This window comes from Oryctolagus cuniculus, chromosome 16 (assembly GCF_051225735.1).
Source record: "Oryctolagus cuniculus isolate XC-2025 breed Fujian yellow rabbit chromosome 16, ASM5122573v1, whole genome shotgun sequence".
Lineage (NCBI taxonomy): Eukaryota > Metazoa > Chordata > Mammalia > Lagomorpha > Leporidae > Oryctolagus > Oryctolagus cuniculus.
Genome location: NC_142882.1, coordinates 71323383 through 71347120, shown reverse-complemented (window position 1 = coordinate 71347120; position 23738 = coordinate 71323383). Strand labels below are relative to the sequence as shown.

The following is a 23738-nucleotide window of genomic DNA, read 5'->3' as shown; positions in this document are numbered from 1 at the left end:
CTGAGCTGCGGTTCCGGCCTACATTTTATTTTCTTGATTTGAATTTAGAAAGCTGTCATTCGGGAACCATTTTTCTTTTCTGGTTTTTTAATCATCTTAATTTAACATATCTTAGAAAAAATTGCAGAAGCAGTAGAAGAGAATTCCCATTTGCCCTTTATTTAGTTTCATATAGTGTTATAATCTTATATAACCATAGTACAATTACTAAAAACAGGAAGTTAACATTGATATATTACCAACTACTCTATAGGCCATATTCAAATTCTATCCAATTTCCCAGTAGTGTCCTTTTATGGGCAGGATTCCACTATGCATTTAACTGTCATGTCCTCTTAGTCTCTTGATTGTATTGAGGTTGTACAAATTAGGAATGATACCACAAACCAGAGTGATGAGCCCATGTTAGCCATCATATCAGGGGGTTAATATTAATTATTACCTAATGGTAACCTGAATCTTTTGGTTAAGGTGGTATTGACCAGATCTCTCCACTCTACAGGTACTTAGATTGTCATCATAAAAATATAATGGAAAGAGGAAAGTTGTCCCTTTATATAATCTTGCCTTTAAAAGAAGTCACTTAAAAGTTTGCAGTACAAAAAAAAAAATCAGCAGTACAGTGTAAAAATAGAGTCACTTGTACTCATAATTTGGGTCCCAATACACTTGAGTGATAGAAATCCCAATTTGGGTCCAAATACACTTGAGTGATAGAAATCCCAGGAGCTGGGGCCGGTGCTATGGTGTAGCGGGTAAAGCCGCCGCCTGCGGTGCTGGCATCCCAAATAGGCGCTGATCCGAGACCCAGCTGCTCCACTTCCAATCCAGCTCTCTGCTATGGCCTGGGAAAGCAGTAGAAGATGGCCCAAGTCCTTGCCCTTGTACCCATGTGTGAGACCCGGAAGAGGCTCCTGGCTCCTGGTTTCGGATCGGCACAGCTCTACCCATTGTGGCCATCTGGGGAGTGAACCAGCCGATGGAAGACCTCTCTCTCTCTCTCTCTCTCTCTCTCTCTGCCTCTCCTTCTATCTCTGTGTAACTGTGACTTTCAAGTAGAATAAATCTTTAAAAAAAAAAAATCCCAGGAGCTAAAATAATCGGCGATTGCTTAAGGTTGCTTCCTCTTAAGAGAAACAAAAAGAAGGATGGATAAGTTTTAATAGTTGTCATCAATTATTTGACCTATTCTAAAAAAAATTAAATCCTATCTGTAAATGAGGAAAAGTAAGAGGATTCCTCTATTCAAAATTGGTGGCACAAGCTGAATAACATTTTAGTAAAAATCTTGCAAGTTTTAATTGGTGGTAAGAGGGATGTAGTTTGCAGTGTTTTTACTTATTTCCCTGTTTGAATAGCTCTTACAATCTCAGATTGCCAACCTGGAGCATTAGACCATTTCTACATGGTCCATGTGAGCTTGGAAGTGATTGATCTCACTATAATTCTGTCAGTGAACAAAAGAGCAAGAAGACTAAGCAAGCACATTTAATTGCTTGGTATTATAGATGTATTGTGTGAATGCACATTCTTGAAATTCACATGTAACTAGCAGATTGGCAGGGTTGTCACAATCAACATGTTTTCTGGAGTATGAGTTAACAAGCTTACACATTAAGAGGTAAGCCTGTCTCCTTTCCAGTAGTCTCAAAGGGTAAATTTTCTTGCCGGCGGTTTCAGAACACTTCATGAAACAAATGTCAAACTTGTCAGGGCTGTCACTAGGAAAATGATCCGTGTAGCAAGGGTCTTCTTTCATTGGGAAACAGATGTCTTATCTCAGCAGAGTGAAAAAAGGCCTGCTATCAATCAGAAGAAATTCTTGTTCATCTTTAATATCCACTAGTAAAGAAATGCTTTCGTAAAAAGCTTCTGTAATTTTATTCATTATGCTGTTATTTGTCAATATTTGATTTGTTGCCTGAACTATTTTAATTATTTTATTAATTTTGAACTACATTTAAGATTTTTATAAAAATTGGCCTGCAATGTTAAATACACAGATTAACACTTATAAAAAAAATTCTTGCTGGAGCTTTAGTGGGTCAAATTCTAATACTTTCCTACAGTAAAATCTATTACTATTATCTGGATGATGTTATACAATAGCAATTTTAATATTATGCCCCAGCATTTAGTGTTGAGTGCCTTTTTTCCTCCCTTTTCTTCATCCCTATCACAGCTCTCATTGTGTAAAGGAAGAAAAGGATTGGCTCGTATTATTTATACAATTACTTGAAAGTATAAAAATGGCAAGATGTTATAAAACAAATCCTCAGCATAAAGAAAGGTGTGTTCCTTCAAAATTCTTTTCTTACTTCTGTTTTCAGTGCTGTTACAGTAAGTCAAGATTGCTGGCAGTGTGACTCCTGAAAAGCAGCAGTATTATGCTTTTCCAGGTGACAGGAGTTCTGGCAGACCTGCACTGTGTTCAGGTCTTACTCCCTGTTTCACATAGTTCAGAAAACATACTGTAGTTCAGAATCCAGCTGTATCCCCAGTTAGATGGTAGAAATATATGACAAAAAAGACAAAACCCTGCCTTGAGGAACACAGTGACAAATTCAGTGCTATTTAACATTGTTTCTTGCCATCTTTACCTGCTGATTTAACATGTTCTGGAAAAGAGTGAAAAGTGTGGAGTAAAATTTGTTTTTCAGTAGGATGTCATTAAAATGTAATCTCTAGGAACTTTTGTCTAAAAATGGAAACCACCTGTTCATTAATCTTCAGGAATCAATTAAACATAATTGAATCTATTCACTAAAGATCCATTGAGGGAAAAAAAAATTGAATGACATGAAGTAGCTATTTTTCTTGTGAAATTACATTAACGATGTATTGCCAAAATGTTATTCAAAGCACCATCCCTGGTGTTCTACATATCTGTAATGACTGAGATTGGTTGGTAATATTGATCATTTCTGCACTTGCCTGGTGTTGACAAAATCTAAATCACAGTTGCTGTTGTGTTTAGAGAGACAAAGTAGATAAAGGAATGTTCTCCCCTTAATGGTTACAGGCAAGGTTTGTGGTTTGTCAGAGAAAATCAGTGTATGTTCCTTGATTTGCATTTACTTTAGTAAGGTCAGTTCACTAAGCAGAGCTTAACAATTATATAATTCAATTGAATTTGGCTTTCTAAGGTACAGAGATATGGGATGATGCATTTAATGCTGCTAGAAATACTAAAAAAAAGTATTGTTCATTTTTTAGTTAACTCAGTAAAGATTTAGTAATGCTTTTAATTTTAGTGATTTTGTGTGACAAGCCAGAAGTATTAGAAAAGCAAGTCTGCTTTGTATTTGGGATTGTTGAAGAAACATAAACACTAAGATGGCTTACAAATTGTTAGGTGAAACATTTTTCCAGACTCCCATTATTTTAACTTTGAAGGGCAGAATTTAATATTGAACACAAGATGCACTTCATTCCTGTGGTAGCAGACATTATGATATCACTTCATTTATTCACCATATTCCACAGGACCCTGCTGTGAGTTATGAGGCCACCACTTAGAATTGAAACTGTAGAAGATTGTAAGCATTCCACAACCTGACATCCCCATGTTTCCTATTTTAGACCTAACTGATCTTCAGATAACGTATGGTGGTACAAGTAATTGGAAAATTGGCAGACCTGTCAAGAAAGTATGTTAGATGGGACCAAAATGCCATGCTGAAGCACATAAAGTGTCTTAGAAGTTAAATTTATTGTTTTTTATCAAACAGTGAAGTAAACATATCTGGCTCACCCCCTACAAAGAACACTTTTCAGTGACAGGTGTTTTAAAAAGTAATTTTTAGAGCATTGATAAAATGGGTTGCATTTGAAAGCATAGCATAGAAGATTTTAGTTGATGTGTAGCATCAAACAGTACCCACTCTAAATATGTGTTAAATAATGTTACCATTATTCCTTAGGATTACTGAAATCACAATGCTTTAGAGTCCCACAGATAAATTTTATTTAAAATGTGTTAAGTGTGACTGATAAATTCTCTAAAGTTTATATTTTAATATGTTCTTAAATTTATTTCACAGGAAGATGAAAATGAAGCTGAAAGAAAAAATATGTCTCAGGAGCTCAGCATGGAACAGAAAAATCCAAAGAAATGAGGGATTTCCTGTAGTGTTTTGAAATATTTGCAACTTATGTAGTAGCAGATAAAATTTCTAATGTAAAATGTTAAATTGTAAAATCTAATTTGCAAAATATTCTCAATAAAGTTGTTGAAAATGAATAGGACCTTGTATTTGCTGGTTTCTTAACCAATTTCAACATTTATATAAAAGTTGGACATTCAGAATGTTTTTAAAGGGAGAAAAATTCTTAACTGAAATTTCAGAACTGAAGACAGAATTTTGTTTTGTTTGTAACCTAAGTATTAACACATCTGGGTGTCCTAAAAGAAAACTCTGAAAGTGTTCTTATGGTCTGTTTTCTTCAGGGACTTTACTGTATTTCTCATTACCAATGTAAGAAAAAACTGATGTAGTTCCAAAATGAACAGAAAATGCTTGCACATGAAAACACTTAAAACCAACGATTGCCATAAGGTGAAATACCGTTTTTCTCCCAATTAACCACATGATAGTATCACATGATAGTCTACTGTTTCAGAGAAGGACAAAAAGAAGGGATGATGTAATATTCTATTGCAAAAGGAGTGTCATGCTTTTTAATTAAATACTCAGAATTTGTGACCTCCACACCTTTCCTAAACATTTTAAGAACAGTTCCTATATATGTTTCCTTGGCTTATAAATTTTCCAAAATTTCTCTTGATTCCCATTTTTTTCACAGTTCTCAGTAACCAGCCATTTCATTCTCCCTGGCTCTAATTTCCAAGCTGTCATTTGCCAGCTATAGCAGCAGCAATGAATCTGCTTGCTGTTTGCAGAGTGAAATGTTTTTGGCAGATGTCTTTGATTATTTAAGGCAGAATTTCTTAAAATGAGAGAACATTAGGAGGGCTTTAAGAGAATGGCCACATACAACTCCCTCCCTGTGGGAACAGAATCAGTGTTTGCCCTGGAGCCGTATTTTTATCGCATGCATCTGACAAGCTCAATAAACATGTGACAGTAGGACATGCTGGCAGCTGTGATACAGCCCGCTGAAATGAGGAGAAACTGCAAGTAGTTAGCAGACTATTCACCGAAGGATAGCCTCAGATAATCTAACTGTGGATACCAGGAAAAAAACGATAGCCCACAGAATGGGCTCCCTGGATGCATTTTGTACCAAAGACTTTGAGCCAAAGAAAACATTGAGAAGTCAGTGCATAGTGGCACAGGGGTCTTGAAATAAACAAATACTGAAATGAATTTGACATTTTTTTTCACATCAGTTTTTTAGAATACCCACATTCACACAGCTTGGCATCATATCAGTAGTGTCACTTTTCAAAAGAAGCAATTACACAGAATTCACATCATAGCTAACATGGTTATTATATTGTAGATAGTAAATGTTTAGCGTATATTATACCATTTAATTGTCCTTGGGAACATAGAAGATAGGTACTGTTTCTTTTCCCTTTTTCCCTACGATCAAAATGAGGCTCAGACAGGTGAAATAAATTAACCAAGGTTATGTAACTTGTAATTGGCTGAGCAAGACTTCAGACTCAATCAGTCTCACCCCAGAATCTCACATTTAACCATTGCTTAATACTTATTTATGTCATATGTCTTTGATCTACTGTCTTCCCTGAAAATGTACAGTCTTTCTTACTAATACTTCATTCATCATTTGCAGCCTCTCTAATTCTTTCTGTTCTCCAACTTCTTAGCTACACTTGAATTCATTTTTGTAGACTTAGGTTTAAGTAAAATGAGTGAAACCATTATAATCACCATTCTATCTGCTTCAAGTCTTGAAGATCCTGCTTTTTATCTTTTTTACATTCAGTTATAATGAACAAGTGTGAATGCACCTATTTGCTATGATTTTTCAAGAAATTTTTGGCCATATTTTTTGGTAGACTTTATTTATTAGTGTGTTATCACATTGTCTCAACACCTACATTTCTAAATTAAGCTGTTGAGTGTAAGAAGCACAGTGACATTCAGCTGCCCTGTGAGTATTTTAAATAATTATATTCAAGTGATATATTGATACATTTTTAAACCCAGGTTATCTTTTTTTAAAAGAGCTTTTCAAAAATACATTCAAACTTGTGTATGAATTGCTCAAATTTTTAGGGTCTATACTTTCATGCTGTCGTTACACAGAGTGCTGAAAGGCTGTCATGTGACTATGATTAAGCCAGTCATTTATTTGAATCAAATTATGCATAGTATATATTTTTATTTTACATAAAACATGTTACCTACTAGCTCAGATTGACTTTACAAAATATCCAAGGCTGGGTAGCTTAAATGGCGGAAATGTATTTTCTCACAGTTCTGGAAGCTAGAGGTACCAGATCAAGGTTCAGTGGAACCTGGTTCTGGTGATGTCTGTCTTCTTACTGCATCGTACACAACCTTTTGTGCATGTACACACAGCAAATGTGTGAGCCCTGTTGTGTCTTCTAGGAACCCTTCTAATCTTTAACCTGAATTACTTTTTTGCCTCAAATACAGTCACATCAAAGGTTAGACACAGGAATTTCACACTACAGGTTTCCACATAGAAACTTGGGCAGGAGTGGAGGAGGAGAAATATGTTCAGTCCATAGCATTTTAAGTAAATCTAAGTACTTCTGTTATAACAATTCTCGAGCTATGTTAAGGAGGACTGAATGAAATACTCAATAAAATATCTCTAGTAGTGCAGATTATACATTTAGGGAGAATCCTTATACACATTAATAATTCAGGAATGCTCCATAAATTATTTCTAAAGAAGACAAATCACTATGCAATTAAGCAATTTGTTTTCTTTATTTCTTTACCTCTGTTTCTTAGCTCATTCTTGGCATGTGCGAGATGTAAGAAACACAGCCAGTGTGGTCATTCTGTAACTAACTACAGAGAATGCCTCAAGAATGGAATTCCTTTATACTTCCTGATGCTTGGGTAATTTCCAACCAGTGAACTGAATGCATCCTCTTCATATTAGCCACTGAGTTGTGTTTCTAAATTACCTTCCAAGAATTTAAAAATAACTTTAAATCAATATTTTTCTGCATCACACTTAGGAACAGCACCTCTTAAAAACTGTGTTCGGGGTCACACTCTTTCTTCAGATCTAGGGAAGAGACAATAGAATGTTGTACTCCTGTACAATGAAAATTGTTGGACACTAAGATGCCCAACTTCAGCGGCCAATAGGGGGTGAACCAACGGAAAAGGAAGACCTTTCTCTCTCTCTCTCTCTCTCTGTCAACTCTGCCTGTCAAATAAATAAAAAACTTTACTGGGATATGTTATATGCTATTTGTTGTGCCAGCACAGCACCGGGGATGGATTCCATGACACACAAACTCCCTCTGCTGTTACTATCGTGAAATTCTTAATAATTTTGGAACAAGGTTGCCCTCTGGTATTACTTTGCAGTAGATTCACAAATTACACAGCAGGTACTGCTAACATATATTGTTTTTACTTTTTGAAACAGTTTTTCAGTAGTGTAATTTACATAAAATGCAGCCATTTAAAATCTACTGTTTGATAAAGTTTGAAAAATACATATAATCCATGTAACCTCCACTCAAGATATAAAGCATTTCCAACACTCAAAAACAAAACTTTTCTTGCACTTTTGCAATTACTCACATACCCTATGTTAGCCACTGATTTTCTTTTGATTTTTTCCTGTTCCAAGATTTCTTGCAAACAGAATCATATCACACACATCTTTTGTGTGTAGCTTTCTTTACTCATTTTGTTTTGAGATCACTTATTGCATGAAGTTACAGTTTTTGTGATTGAGTTCCTCATTTGTAACTTCTTGATCATCCAGGTGAAATGAGGTGAGACTAGGTATGTTTGCTTTCTAATATTTTTTAAAATGCAATGACATTGCTCATTTTATATATGTAGATTTTTCTGTTAACAGTCACTAAGATTTTCCTCTAAGCTTAAGCAGTCCGAGGCATTTGAGACATGAATACTCTAGTGCATCCATTACAATTTGTCTTGTTTTTTCCCAGGTGTAACAAACTGTTGCTTTTCAAATTGAATGTCTCCAAAACAAAACAGGAGACTTTCCTACAAATGTGCCTTTCACATGGCTAGATGAAATTTTGTTCCAGAGCCCAGTGGGCAGGAAGAAATCAATTGAATAATTGTGTTGACAATTCTCCAGTTCTTTACTTGGGTTCCTGAGGCCTGCACACGTTTCTGTTGATTTGGGTGCTAACACTGCTTGGGACTGAAGCAACTTGCTCCTGAGAGGAGGATAAATAAGATTCAATCTGAATTGTGAAAGTTGATTAGAAAACTACTCCTCTTCACATTTCCTCAAGAAAACAATTTGTGCATAGCCATGAATGAGCAAATTTCATTCCCAGCTCAGACTATCCTGAGTAATCATAGCAAGTAATAAATATGTCCCCATGGTGAAGTCAATGTGGTGTCCAGGGCTTTCATATCTAGACAGGAAGTTAAGTGCTAACAGCAACAGCATGAAAACTGCATGCAACTATGGTATAATTCTGATTTGTTTTAGAAAAACGATTAATTTCCTTGTTACAAAGCCAAGTAAGAGCAACCCTTTAAAACTGTTGAGCCATGAAAGCCATTTTCCTTAAGGGTTTTAGATTTGGGAACAGACTTATGAAATTTATAACTTTGATGAGATATTCTTTGCCTGCAGCCAAGATGAGAGCCAGATCATTGGTTTCCCAGCATGACACCTATGTGTTCTTGTGTGCACTAGATATAACTGGGTTCATATAACACAGTCAACACCACATCAGTGTTTGAAGGTTCACTTTTGTCTCTTATTTTACAAATTTAATTTATACCTATAGCTGCTGAATGTCTCACTTTGAAAAATGAGATACTCTCTACTTATGTTGATACTATCTGTCAATGGAGTAAAAAAAAAAACACATTATTTTCATATCAAGTTTTTCAAGCCACAACCAATTGATGTGACTTCTAGAAATAATAGGTAATTGAATTGGATGCTTGTGTGAGTTTGATAACTATCCTTGTTGATACAAAAGGAAGAGAAAATTTGACTCTCCATGATACATATCATTTCCAACCATTATCATTTTTAACACTGAGTGTGATTCTAAAGATGATGCGAGACTATTGTTGCTTTTGAAGATAGCTGTGCTGTTTCTGGACTTGGGGATTTCAGGTCAGTGAGAAAGGCAGCTGAGTAGTGCCACGTGATCAGAAAGAGGTAACAACCACTTCAGGAACTTGTCATTCTGTGTTCCTTGATGAAATAGCACATGCGATACAGCTCAAACAGAAACCTGTTATGTGCAAAATGTTATTATGAGTTTTTGACAATAGTTAATGAAATTCTGTGATTAAGGAAATTGGTTTTTTATATGTGTCCTTAAATTTGTGCAAATGTTTGAAAGCATTTTTAAATGTAAGTTATGGTCCCTGTACCGTTTATTATTATTAACAATTTCAAACATACCCAAGACTGGAGTACAATGACTACCTGTGCACTCAGAACTGAGACTCAGCTCATTAATATTTCTGTCATGCCTGCTCTATCTATCATCCTTCCTCTCTTTCTGCCAAATTATCTTAAAGCAGATCCCAGATTGCTATGCTTTTTAATGTATGTTATTCTGCTCTCAACAATTCATTTCTGATAGAATATATTAAATATATATATATGTATTTTATAACATGCATACTTTTTTTAAACATGTGACAATAAGCTAAAATGTTGATGGAAGATTGGAGGACAGTATAGTCTGGCTCACATGTCTCAGATATTTTCAGTGAGAGTCAAAAGAAGACATTTGTTTTGATTTTTTTTAGTGGTGATGATGTAAAAGCTGAAATTAACACAGACTGTCAGCTCACATTTGCATTTTTGCACCTTAGGCAGAAAAATAGAGCTAATCAGAGCTGCAAATCATAAAGGAGAACACATTTCACCCTCCAGAGCATTGTTGAACTGAGAGATCCTTCTGATTCTACTAACAAGGTACAAAACTGGTGCATTCAGCAATGCCTTCAAAAATGTTATCTTGTTAGTAAAAACCAAATTAACAAATGGAACATCTGTTCAGGGTTATGATTTATCTTTTCTCCTTGGAAATGCTTCTTTTTGAAAGACAATTTTTTCAGCAAGTTTTGATTTGGGATTTATATTTGATTAGGTATAATTCTAGATGTAGGAATAGGCTTAGGGAAAATGTTTTAGTAAGCTATTTGCCTTCAGTGTCCCTAAACTTACCCAATTTGGAAGTTCCTTCCCTCACCCCAGCTCACGTTTACCTTCCCTGGAGAACAATTTCTGCTGAAGATCTTTCCTTCACACCCGCATCTCCCCTAGATCCTTCTAATAACCAAGCTCTCTCCCCTTCACTACAAAACGTGGATTCTCTTTCCCATGGAATTCCTCATCCTCTTCCAGCTACATTGCGAGAAAACAGCTGACAAATATGGTGAGTGAATTCTTTAGGAATATGTTACATTACTCTAGGATAGGCCCTGAAAACAATCCCTGAAATCTCAGTGGTTTAAACCATCAAAAGCTTACTTCACACTCACATCACTCTCAGATATGGATTAGATAGCTCTTCTTGGCCGTTCTTGGAGAAGAGTTACCTGATGGATTCATGTGTTCATTTTGCAACTTCACATTTGGGTGTTCTTTAGAGTGTGGGGTGAGAATTTTTTGGGAGGAAAGAGATTTAATTCACACATCATTTCTTCCAACTCTAAGGGTTGCTTACTTCCACTCAGGGGTCCTGGTGGCAAGAACTGAGTCACATGGTTCCACCCTAAATATAAGGGAGACTGAGAAAATAAGGTGGTTGTTATGGTTTGGAGATAATTTGAGTACCACCCTAATTCCATGTGCTGGAAGCTTGATTCTCAGTGTGACGATGTTGAGATATGGTAGAACACTTTGGAGATGGCACCTAGTGAAAGAAAGTGGGATTATTGGGTGTACAGCTCTCAGAAGGGATTAATATACTTCTCTTAAGGCCATGATTAATTCTCTTAAGAGTGGGTACTTGATAAAGCAAAGCCACCCTATAATGATGAAACCCTTCTAAATGCAGCCTTTTCACCTCCTGCTTCTCTATCATGTTCTGACATGGCCAAGATGTGCCCTGAGGTTAACCAGATGCAGCCATTGTTCTTGGACTTTCAGCCTCCAAATCCGTGAGTTAAATTAACCTGTTTACTTTATAAAATACTCAGCCTCACATATTTTGCTATAGTATCAGAAAATATACTAATGCTATAATCTTGGTCATGTGCCCAAGAAAAGGCAAAACTCTGCTAAACACAGAACATCGAATATGGCTCAATTAATTTTCCTATTAATTGTTGAAAATTTCTTAATATATTTTCCCCTCTACCCAGAGGCACTTTAAAGAATAGTATAACTCTTTAGGAGCATAGAATTGGAATTAGAATGGTCTGATTTCTAATCCCAATTTCAGTACTTCTTGGGCTACCTTTAGCAAATGGCTGTGAATCAGAAATATCCATCTTGTACAGTACATGGGATTCATGCTTCTTTTTAATTTGATTTAAAACCATAAAATTTACCATCTTAACCATTTTAAAGTGTACAGTAGGGTGGTGTTACCCATCTGCATATTGTTCTGCAGTGGATCTCCAGAATGTTTCCAGCTTGCAAAACTGAGCATTTATACCTATTATACACAACTGTTTTTCTCCCTCTCCTAAGTCCCTGGGAACCACCACAAAGAGTTTGCTTACTTTTGAGACTTTAATTAAGTGGAAACATGCAGTGTATATGAACGATATTCCATCCTACAGATATGCCACATTTACTTTATGGAACCATCAATGGACATTTAGTTTGTTCCCATTTATTGGCTATTGTCAATAATTCTGCAATGAACACGAGGCTGCACATTTTTCTTTAAGTGCCAGTTTCAAGTATTTTGGATATGTATTCAGCAGTTATATTGATGGATCATATAGTAATTCTAGTTTTTTTTTTCTTTTAAATGAAACTCCCTACTGTCTTTCATACCAGTTGCACCATTTGACATTGCATTTGATGGTGAAACTGTAATAAGAGTTTCAGTTTCTCCACATCCTTGTGAACATGTGTTATTTCCATTTTCTATTTGTTTTTAGGAGAGTGTCCATTCTATCGCGTTTAAGGTGACATATCTTTGTGTTTTGATTAGCATTTCTCTGGTGATCTTGTTGAATATCTTTTCTTTTTGCCTATTTCTTCTTTGGAGAAATGTCTATTCAAGCCCATTCTTTAGATTATTTGGCTTTTTGTCATTGGGATACAGGAGTTCTTCATATATTTGGGATATTAACCGTTCAACAGATACACGGCTTCCAACTATTTTCCCCCATTCTGTAATTTGCCTTTTTTGTTTTGTTGATTGTTTCCTTTGCTGTGCAGAAGTTTCTAAGTTTGGTATAGTACCATTTGTCTCTTTTTGCTTTTGTTGCCTAGGTTTTCAGTGTTATATACCAAATCCAGTGATATAAAGCATTTTCCCTGTCTTTTCATTTAGGATTATCATAGTTTCAGGTTTTGGTCATTAGTTCTTTTTTTATTATTTAAGAGGCAGAGAGATGGGATGAAGAGGAAGAGGAGAAGGAGATGGAAGAGGAAGAAAAGAGAGAGACAGAGAAAGAAAGAGATCCCAATTGTTCGTTCACTCCGCACATGCCCACAATGGTCAGGGTTGGGCCAGGTCAAAAGCCAAGAGGCAGGAACCCAAATCAGGTCTCCCACATGGAGGACAGGAACCCGATTACTTGAACTACTTGAACCATCACCACTCCTCCAATGGTCTGCACTAGCAGGAAGCTAGAGTCAGCAGCTGGATCCAGATTCAAATCTCCACTCTGATATGAAACTCAAACTCGTACTCAGATATGAGACTCAGGCATCCTAACCCTAGTATCTTAACTGCTAGATCAGATACCCTTTCCTGTAGTTCATTTTGAGTTTATTTTTATTTATGGTGATGGCTCAACTTTATTATTTTGTATAATGGTATCTGGAGTTCCCAGAACCACGTGTTGAATGGCTTGCTTTTGTTCTTTACCATATTTTCCTGTTGGTAGAGTGGAGCAAAGGGCTTCCACCTTTCCTTGTCTCCTTCTAGTGCATCCCATTGTAAGAGTGACTTGTCCATCAGTGCTCACATTCTACACCATCTGCTTCACCCCTATGCATTGTGATAACGGCATATCTGAACCCAGGCATAAGTGGCAAAATGTAAAAACACCATTCCAGCTTTACCAGCAATGGGCTGATGTCATATTTTAAGTGTCCACTTGGGAATGGGATGGGAGAGGGAGCAGGAGATGGGATGGTTGCAGGTGGGAAGGAGGCTATGGTGGGGGGGGGGGGAGCCACTGTAATCCAAAGGCTGTACTTTGGAAATTTATATTTGTTAAATAAAAGTTTAAAAAAAGTGTCCACTTGGCTTCTCCATACACTTCTCAGTTGATTAAAAATCCAGAGAGAACAAACTCAGAACCTCAAGCAGACTTGAATGTCACATATACATACATATATACTTTTCATTAGACCAACTGTGCGTATCAGTTAACACAGTCTGTACCATCATACGTGCTCAGTAAAGACTGCCTGTGCTGGGACTTTCACTGACAGATTCCCCTGAGCTTCCCACACTCTATGTTGGTCACTTCTTGTTTTTATGTCTGTTCTCCTAATTATCCCATCCGTTGTTATAACTCCTGTGCTTGGATATTGGTGATTATTTCTCAATTCATTCATCAAACAGCCTCTACCATGAGCCACACTTTGTGTGGTCACTATCTCTGCTCTCCAGCAGTTCAGAGTCTGGTGGGAGAGGCAGATACAGACTTAGACAATTGTTATGATTTAGTGTTCTGATAGAGCTTGATAAAGAGTTATAAAACATGGGGCAGAAGAAAGTAGCTACATAAGCTTATGGGATGGAAAAATATTACATATTTGAGTTTGTCTTTGAAGGCATGAGACTTTAGCAGCAGGAGTGGGAATAGTGTTTCAAAAAGACAAAATAGCTATGCAAAGGTAGAGTTTTCAAAGGTTGAAGATGATTCAGCATGTCCAGATCCAAGAAAACGCAAGGCAGAAAGAGAGGAGCAGAGTCTGAGAAGCTAGGAGGAAGTTATCCTGCGAAGGTTTCAGGAGAATGCTAAGGCACTTAGATTTTGTTCTGTAGAATTGGATTCATGTTAAAATCACATAGTGCTCAGGAAATAAATGATGAATGGAATTAGAGCCACTGAATTGTAAACATAAAATGGTAAAATGGAAAATATTGCTATATGTATTTTAACAGTTTATAATTTTAATTTTAAAAAACTCTAAGCAGGGGCTGGCGCCGGGGCTCACTTGGCTAATCCTCCGCCTGTGGCACTGGAATCCCATATGGGCGCTGGGGTCTAGTCCCGGTTTTTCCTCTTCTAGTCCAGCTCTCTGCTGTCGCCCGGGAGGGCAGTGGAGGATGGCCCAAGTGATTGGGCGCCTGCACCCGCATGGGAGACCAGGAGGAAGCACCTGGCTCCTGGCTTCGGATCGGCACAGCACTGGCCGTAGCGGCCATTTGGGGAGTGAACCAACAGAAGGAAGACCTTTCTCTCTGTCTCTCTCTCTCTCACTATCTAACTCTACCTGTCAAATAAGTAAAAAAAAAAAAAAAAAACAAACAAACAAACAAAAAAACCCAACCACTAAGCAGGTAAATTGTGTGTGGGTAAATTCTACCTCAGTTATTCTATTTGCAAAAAGGACTTAAACCTCTATAAAATAAATCACATGGGAAGTTTCTAAAAAGCACACATGAACCCCACCCTCAGATCAATTAAACCAGAGTCTTCACAGGTGAGCCAAGCACCTGGCACTGTGAAAAGTGCTCTGGGTAATTCTAATGTGCAGACCTGGTGCTGAATGATTGCTGCAGGCAACAAGGGACTAATCAGAGGAAACATGATCTGACTTGCATTTGAAGAAATCTACTCGGTCAAGTGTGTGGCACAGAGATCCCTGGGTGTTCTGCTCAGATCCTTCAGGAGCCACATGTATGTGTATAGCGACTTTATTCACGGTACTCAAGACCTAGAGACAACTCTAATGTCCTCAAGTGGCAAACAGACAACAGCACTTTCATGCAAGGGAGTACTACTCAGCAGTGAAAACTCCCACTCCCTAGCCCCGCCTTGGCCATATTAACTCTGTACTTCTGCTGCCCCAACCTCTGTATGCCAAGGCAGGATCTGTCCTTGCTTCCTTGAGGGGTTTGTCTACCGCACAGCCAAGGTCCCCATTAACCTCACCAACATCACCCTGCAGCTGTCTCCCAAGCCAGAAATTTTATTCATTTTTTCCTTCATTTCTAGAAGTCAAGATTTGCATATAATACAATTCACACTTTTTTTTTTATTTGACAAGTAGAGTTACAGACAATGAGAGAGAGAGACAGAGAGAAAGGTCTTCCTTCTGTTGGTTCACTCCCCCAAATGGCCGCCACGGCGGGCGCTGCGCTTATCTGAAGCAAGGAGCCAGGCGCTTCCTCCTGGTCTCCCACGCGGATGCGGGGGCCCAAGCACTTGGGCCATCCTCTACTGCCCTCCCGGGCCACAGGAGAGAGCTAGACTGGAAGAGGAGGAACTGGGACCAGAACCCAGCCCCGAAGTGGGATGCTGGCACCGCAGGCGGAGGATTAGCCAAGTGAGCCACAGCACTGGCCCCCGCTTAGAGTTTTTTAAAATTAAAATTATAAACTGTTAAAATACATATAGCAATATTTTCCATTTTACCATTTTATGTTTACAATTCAGTGGCTCTAATTCCATTCATCATTTATTTCCTGAGCACTATGTGATTTTAACATGAATCCATACTTTTCTTTTTCTCTTATGAAAAGGCTAGGCTCTGCTTTCTAGAACTGGTCCCTTTCTCTTGTTATGTTCGTTTTCCTGTCTTCCCTTCTTTGAGACCATTCCCTCACAGATCTGGTGTCTCCCAACTCCCCTCTTCATCAAAGGAAGCTTTGGCGTCTGGCCTCACAATCCTTTTCAGAGTTCCCCATCCGTACACATGGATTCACACCTGAATGTAGCTGAGCTGGTCTCATTTCTTCCTTTCTCCTCCTCCAAATCCTTGCTTCCCCCCTCTTTCTCCTTTTTCGCCTTTCCTCCAATGTCTTGAAATCCTGGATTGCCTGCTCAGAGATGCACTACAGTGAGTGCCACACGCACATGTGAGGCAGCTGTGGGCTGGCAAGTTTCACCGCAAGAAGCTTGGGGAGGAGAATCCTTTAGGTGTTAGCACCGCTGATACTTTTGTGTGAGACTGGGCATTTCTTCCGGAGGGAATGTGACAGCCTCCTGGGAACTGCCCATCTCAGGACAGCATGGCAGAGCTGAGGGAGCCAGGGCTGAAGTGGGCCAGAGTCTCCCTTTCACTCCCTCTCCCTGTCCCTGTAGTCAGTAGGGAGCCTCCTCCTCCGTCTTTTAACCTGGTGTCCCTCAGTCTGATGACTTTCTCATCTGTTTTCAGCCAGGAGTGGACACTCACTACCTGGCTAGGCAGGTTAGGGAAGTACACCTGGATGTCCTTGTTCATTTTTTGTTTTTCCAGCTTCTCTCTTCACCCTAGCTTCCAACCAAGTCTACTGACTGTTTATTGATTTTATTTTTTTTTTTTTTACAAAAGTAAGGTTTGTGATCCATCCTCATCCCCTTCTTCAAACACCTGCACCTCACGTCCTCTGCCTAGCTGCCTTACTCACCGTCTCTTCCTGTCTGTCATTCCAGAGCTTAACTCTGTCCCTGTGATTCCAAATCCTTTGTACTTTTTTTTAAACTGCTATGTTATTGGGTTTTGAAGAGAACAGAAAGTCTATTATTTTTAAACAAAAATCTGTCTTATATAGTTTTTTATAGGATTGTGAGATTTCTTAGGCATAGTTTAGAAGGTATAAAAATCCACTCAAGGCCGGCACTGCGGCTCAAGAGGCTAATCCTCTGCCTGTGGCGCCAGCACACGGGGTTCTAGTCCCGGTCGGGGCACTGGATTCTGTCTCGGTTGCCCCTCTTCCAGGCCAGCTCCCTGCTATGGCCCGGGAGTGCAGTGGAAGATGGCCCAAGTCCTTGGGCCCTGCACCCCATGGGAGACCAGGAGAAGCACCTGGCTCCTGCCTTCGGATCAGCGCAGTGCGCTGGCTGCAGAGGCCATTGGAGGGTGAACCAACGGCAAAAGGAAGACCTTTCTCTCTCTTTCACTGTCCACTCTGCCTGTCCAAAAAAAAAAAAAAAAAAATCCACTTAAGCCTCTTTGAATAATTAAGAGATTTTTATATGTGGACAAATGAATGCTTTACAGAAATCAATCCTTTCTGTAGCCTTCCCGCTATGTTTCTTCCCTAAAATCTGTTTCCTTCTCCCCCATGCCCACTCTGTAAACTCTTTTTCTGATTACTCATGAGTACAAGGGTATCAATTAACCAAGCAGGGCACAGATCTTGTAACTCCAGGGCCTTCTAATTATAAATTCTCAAATGGGATAATGTGAACTCACTCTTCAGTTAAGTATTCTCTCATATCCAATCATCTTAGATCGGGGGGTGGTAGGTGGCAAACACAGTAACAGGTGTTCTCCCAGACCAGAATCATGAAGATGTATATTCTACTTGAAGATTAGATAAATAGCTGACAGGACAGTTTCTCAGACGTGATAGATATTAAATGCTTTCTTTTTTCTCAAATAATTCCAAAGTTATGGAATATCTTCTCAGTTTCATCATTTGTAATTTCATTAAAAGATTTTACTTTTGAGTTTTAAAAATATCCTAATCTAGTAAGAAAAGGAAATGAAAGGTATTGGTGATGCCAGTGATTCAGGGAAGTTACTTGTGGTGATGGGAGCTCAGCATGAGGAGCTGGATGGCCGGCAGGGGCCCTGGACGTGAGAGAAGTTGAGGAACAAAGTCTAAGGCCAAAAACTACAACTCCTTGACTTATAAGGAGAGCAGAACACTAGGCATCTTAATGCAACCAGGACACTGTTAAAGTGAAGAAAATCTAGAACCAAATTATAAATGTGTTAAACATGTAAATGAAGCTGTTCTACATAAGAGATTTTAATCAAAAAGGTCCAAATCTCAGAGGGAAAAAATGAAATAAAAAAACAGCCAAAATCTATAAGATCTAATTTCATTTTTGAACTATTGTAGCTTTGGAATAATATTACCTCATGAATCAAATTTTCAAGGATATTAAATAATGGTATTGCAATGGCAGACATGATGTAGCTTGGAATACTTAAGAAAATACAAAACTAGAGATATAATTATTGATTGAAAGCATTCTCATAGAATCTGTAACCGATTAATTTTTAAATGGGTAAAATCGGGCCGGCGCTGTGGCTCACTAGGCTAATCCTCCGCCTAGCGGCGCCGGCACACCGGGTTCTAGTCCCGGTTGGGGCGCCGGATTCTGTCCTGGTTGCCCCTCTTCCAGGCCAGCTCTCTGCTGTGGCCAGGGAGTGCAGTGGAGGATGGCCCAGGTGCTTGGGCCCTGCACCCCATGGGAGACTAGGAAAAGCACCTGGCTCCTGGCTCCTGCCATCGGATCAGCGCGGTGTGCCGGCCGCAGCGCGCCAGCCGCGGCGGCCATTGGAGGGTGAACCAACGGCAAAGGAAGACCTTTCTGTCTGTCTCTCTCTCTCACTGTCCACTCTGCCTGTCAAAAAAAATAAAATAAATGGGTAAAATCAAATATCTTGCTATTTCCAAAACTTTGAGCTCAGAAAAATAAGACACAGATTGATCTTTAAATATTCTAAGCACATCCAGGGAAGATATATTTCCCTGGTTGGTAAAGGTTTGCATTTTTCTGCAGTTCACTGAACAGACAAAATGTCAAAGGGAAATCTCAGCCCATGGTGTCCATTGTTGGTACTATAAAACATAATAGCTGTGAGCTTCTCTTGAGAAATAAAACAAAACACAAAACACCTCCACCAACAAAGCCTTCTGCTCTGTACTCATTCAACTATTGTTCTGTGTATTTTCTCTCTGATTTAGGACATCATGAACTGCCCACTACTTGTCATACAGGCATATAGACTTACCTCTTAGGGTACAGCCTAAGAACTAATCATGGGGCTCCAAACCCATAAGAATCGGTGGTATAAACACAATCTTCACTGTTGCAATGATCATATTAAATGTTAAAGACAACAGATAGACTGGTCTAAGTTTAAAAGGGATGACATAAATAACATCAAGTACCTGGTAAAAATAATAGAATTAAAAAAGGAAGCAAGGACCAACACGGGAAGCAGTTCACACAGCAGACTCCTAGAATGACTCTCGCAGTAAATAACACTCTGACCTCAGAATCAACCCTTAAGGCTTCCTGGTCGGGCTGAAAGGCCTGCAAGAGCATTTCAGGCATGGAAAGACAAGACTCTGTGGAAAAAAAATTCCTACACAAAGGATTTCTGCAAGACCTCAAAGGAAAGAGAGGGTCATCAAAAAGGAGACACTCTTCTCTGAAGAGAGAAGAGAACATCCACTTTGCTTATGGCTGTGTCCAAATACTGATGGAGTCTATGGTCACAAAAGGCCTCCATAGCCCTGGCAGCCCATGACAAGAACCTCAGATGATCACTGACATCATAAAAAAGAGTGTTAATTGTTAAAGGAACAGCAGTAGTCACTGTGCACTTGCTCCCCAGGTAGGACCTCTGTCCCTATTGAATTGTAATATCAGAATGGACTGCAAATTCTCTCCCCAAACTGTACTCTATATGTTGTGTGTGGGTGTGGGGGCAAATTGTTGAAATCTATGATTAGCATAGAGTTGGTCCTCTGTATATAAAATCATACTAAAAATGATCCATAATGATGGGAGATGGGAGAGGGAATGGGAGGTAGGATGGGAGCGGGGTTGGGGTGCATTGGGGGAAAGAACCACTGTATTCCTAAAGTTGTATTTATATAAAAATGCATTCATTAAATAAATAAAAATAAAAAGTAAACTGAAAAAAAAAAAGAGCTGGGCTGGAGGGACAGCCTAGAAAGAGAAGCAGAGGGCTTGACCCCAGGGCATCAGGAGAGACATTTCAGTGCAGTGATCCCCTCACAGGAAACCACCAGAGGAGGGCCCGCTCCTTGGTGGCCTCTGGCCTAGGGGAGGAGGGCAGAGGGAAACCGAGTGCTTTCACTGCTTCTGCATCCAACACTGCCTCCGAGCAGTTATTTAACAAAGGGCTCAAATATCCCAGGTTTTGTGTGCTTTTCCTTGGCAAGGCTGCTTCCCATGGTGCCCAACTGCAGACCTTCCTTGGATTTTATTAATTCTTCCACTCGGGATTCACATGGGAGAAAGGAGAATTGCTCAGGTCAGGATTCTCCTAACTCCTCCAAGGGAAACCAGTGAATTCCCATTGTGGGTCTGTAGCAGGAAACAATGGTGTGTTACTCGACTCCAGCTCCATTTCTCCCCTCCAGTAAGTCTGAGGCAATTCTTTCCCCATGAATTGCATAAAAACAATCCCACTGAACCACTACAGAGGACACACATCTTCCCAGTAACTGTCATAGCTAGTCTAGGATAGAGCCAGATCGACACCTAGGTTGTGGGTCTCTGCCTTGAGTTCTTCATCTATGCTTCCTTTCAGTATCAAAGTTTATTCAAAAATACATACTGGGTTTCAGGAATATATCTATTATGAGAGAGGAGAGGAATCCAAACCACTTTAAAGCACACCCTTAAAAGCTCACTGCAGCTTAGTTACACGGGACTGTGTCAGAGTGAAGAGCAGAATGGTATCAACCTGCCATGTGTGTGACCCAAACACATAAGGTTGCCCCTGCCAAAAAGAAATGGAACTAGAGCTTTGTTAAGGGTGGTCAGATAAAGTGAATTCAGACAAGGTTAGTAGGGAATGGAGGGTACAGTAGAAACTTGAAAGAAATCAACTAGCTCGGGCCGGCGCCGCGGCTCACTAGGCTAATCCTCCTCCTTGTGGCGCCGGCACACCGGGTTCTAGTCCCGGTCAGGGCACCGGAATCTGTCCCGGTTGCCCCTCTTCCAGGCCAGCTCTCTGCTGTGGCCCGGGAGTGCAGTGGAGGATGGCCCAAGTCCTTGGGCCCTGCACCCCGTGGGAGACCAGGAGAAGCACCTGGCTCCTGCCATCGGATCAGCGCAGTGCGCCGGCCGCAGCAGCCATTGGGGGGTGAACCAATGGCAAAGGAAGACCTTTCTCTCTGTCTCTCTCACTGTCCACTCTGCCTGTCAAAAAAAAATAAGTAATTAAAAAAAAAGAAATCAACTAGCTCTGTGGAAAAGTTAATATAAAGTTTATTCAGGATAGAATATGAGTGACCTAGGCCTGGAAACACAAACCTAATGCCTACAATGATTCTTGGGAGGTATTTCAAAGTGGTCAAATTCAAGTCAAAATTCACACATCACACATACATTGGCTTGAACATAATTGCACATACATTGGCTTGGCCTGAAAAGTCAGGCACTAGGTAAACATGGGTGAATTTCTCACTGTCGCGCCGCGCCATGGAGAACAGTGGCATCATGAAGGGCGCCCAGCGGGAGCGGCAGCTGCTCTGGCAGGAGCTCCAGTGGCAGCTCCGCACTGGCAGGCCTCTTCTCCCACCCGGCCTAGTGCCCACCAGGTCGCCGGCCACCGCCAGCCCCCCTGCTACCCCGAGGCCTCCACACTCCGCCTCCTCCAGCTGTTTTCCAGGGGCCTTTGGCCTGGGTGGGCCCCGGGCTGTTCATGCAGCTGCACCTGCAACCCCTACGGATTCTTGTTTCTATACCCAAGGCGTCCAGGGCTGCAGGAGGGTGGGGCAGTCAGGCGTGGGCCATGTCTGATGCCTGCCAGGGCTTTGAGAACTGTGCCTCGAGGGAGTGGGCATGACGCCCCCACCTCTGCAACCCCCCACGTCCTCGACCCCAAAGGACCAACCACCACCTGCCAGGGTCTGAGCCATAGCCCCCAAGCCCTGTGGGCGTGCAGTGGGCTGGCTGGGGAGCCTGCCAGGTCAATAAACCACTGTTCTCCTGGTTGGATATTACTTTCTTTAAAATACAATTGGTTGGGGCCTTGTGTTGTGACATAGCAGGTAACAATGCTGCCTGTGACACTGGCATCCCTTATGGGTACCAGTTTCAGTCCCGGCTCTCTTCATTTCTGATCCAGCTCCTTGTTAATGTACCTGGGAAAGCAATAGAGAATGGCCCAAGTCCTTGTGTCCCTGCATCCACATGGGAGACACAGAAGAAGCTCCCTGCTCCTGACTTTAGACTGGTCCAGTTATGGCCATTGTAGCCTTTTGGAGAATGAACCAATGGATGGAAGATTCTCTCTGTCTCTGTCTGTCTCTCTTTCTCTCTATAAATTCTTCCTTTCAATAAACAAATAAATCTTTTTTTAAAAAAAGAATATGATTGGTGCAAGTACCTTTAGAGCGTATTATCTTTGAAAAGAGGCTTCTTTTGGGATTAGTTTGAAGAAGGACGTTTCTGGGAATAGATAAGAAATGTATAAAGAACAAAGCATCGCTCCCCATGGCTAAGACAATGCAGACCCTTGGCACACATCATCCAAGTCAAGTTGATATGATATACGAGATTAATAGCTCTGTTTGGCCACTCCTTACATAAGTCGCACTGAGTGTTTCAGGAACATAGCTGCTTTACAGATATTTTAGGGGCAGTTTGTTCTCACATTGAGTTCAATTGTGCTGAAATAGCAGTCAGGAGGTCTTCGACTCTGAGGTGTTCTGAAGGAAAAGTGTTGAAGGCTGTTACAATGCAAGGTCCATCAGCATGATTAGCATAAAGGATTTATGACTACAAGTTTTTTTGTGTGTTTTTTGCTTTTTGTTTTTGTTTTTAACATAAATGCCCTTAGGAAAGGGAGATTGTAGATAGACAAACCCGTAAATTATTTGGGCAGTGTTGAACTTTCCCAGACAGACATTTGAAGGGGCCTCTGTCATCATCCAGGAGACAATCTTGAGTGGAGAGAGGCCAGGTTGGAGTTTGCTCAGGTCTCTCAACCTGAGTGGTGGCAAAAATACATGTATTCAGAGCTTTTTGATTTTCACCCTCATGATCCCTACCTCCTGATATGCATGCCTTTGTTGAATCCCTTCTTTGTGAGTTCAGGTAAGACCTGTGACTTTTTTCTTGTTTTTTTCTTTTTCTTTTTTCTTTTTTGACAGGCAGAGTGGACAGTGAGAGAGAGAGACAGAGAGAAAGGTCTTCCTTTGCCGTTGGTTCACCCCCCAATGGCCGCTGCTGCCGGCGTGCTGTGGCTGGCACACCATGCTGATCCGATGGCAGGAGCCAGGTGCTTCTCCTGGTCTCCCATGGGGTGCAGGGCCCAAGAACGTGGGCCATCCTCCACTGCACTCCCAGGTCACAGCAGAGAGCTGGCCTGGAAGAGGAGCAACTGGGACAGAATCCAGTGCCCTGACCGGGACTAGAACCTGGTGTGCCAGCGCTGCAGGTGGAAGATTAGCCTATCGAGCCGCGGCGCCGGCCAAGACCTATGACTTTTTTCTAGTGAACTGATTATAATAAAAGTGACCTGTTAAGGACTGAGTGTGTCATCCTCAAAATTCATAG

The 23738-nt window shown here is 40.3% G+C and overlaps 1 protein-coding gene across 10 annotated transcripts in view; it reads left to right on the top strand.

Annotated features, from left to right (window-relative positions):
* PHF14 (PHD finger protein 14) overlaps window positions 1-4243 on the top strand; it is a 185487-nt gene extending 181244 nt beyond the window's left edge. For 7 of the 10 annotated variants that reach the window (XR_007922235.3, XR_007922234.3, XR_016222696.1 and 4 more), the window contains one exon: window positions 4044-4243. Coding sequence is in view for 5 of the 10 variants with exons in the window: in XM_051852938.3 (XP_051708898.1) it covers window positions 4044-4118 (75 nt within the window). In the remaining 5 variants the exon portion in view is untranslated. Of the gene's footprint in view, window positions 1-2182; window positions 2285-4043 lie in introns of those variants that run through there. The other 3 variants (XR_016222697.1, XM_051852937.3, XM_051852939.3) reach the window with 3 other exon arrangements.
* The last annotated feature ends 19495 nt before the right edge of the window (window positions 4244-23738 follow it).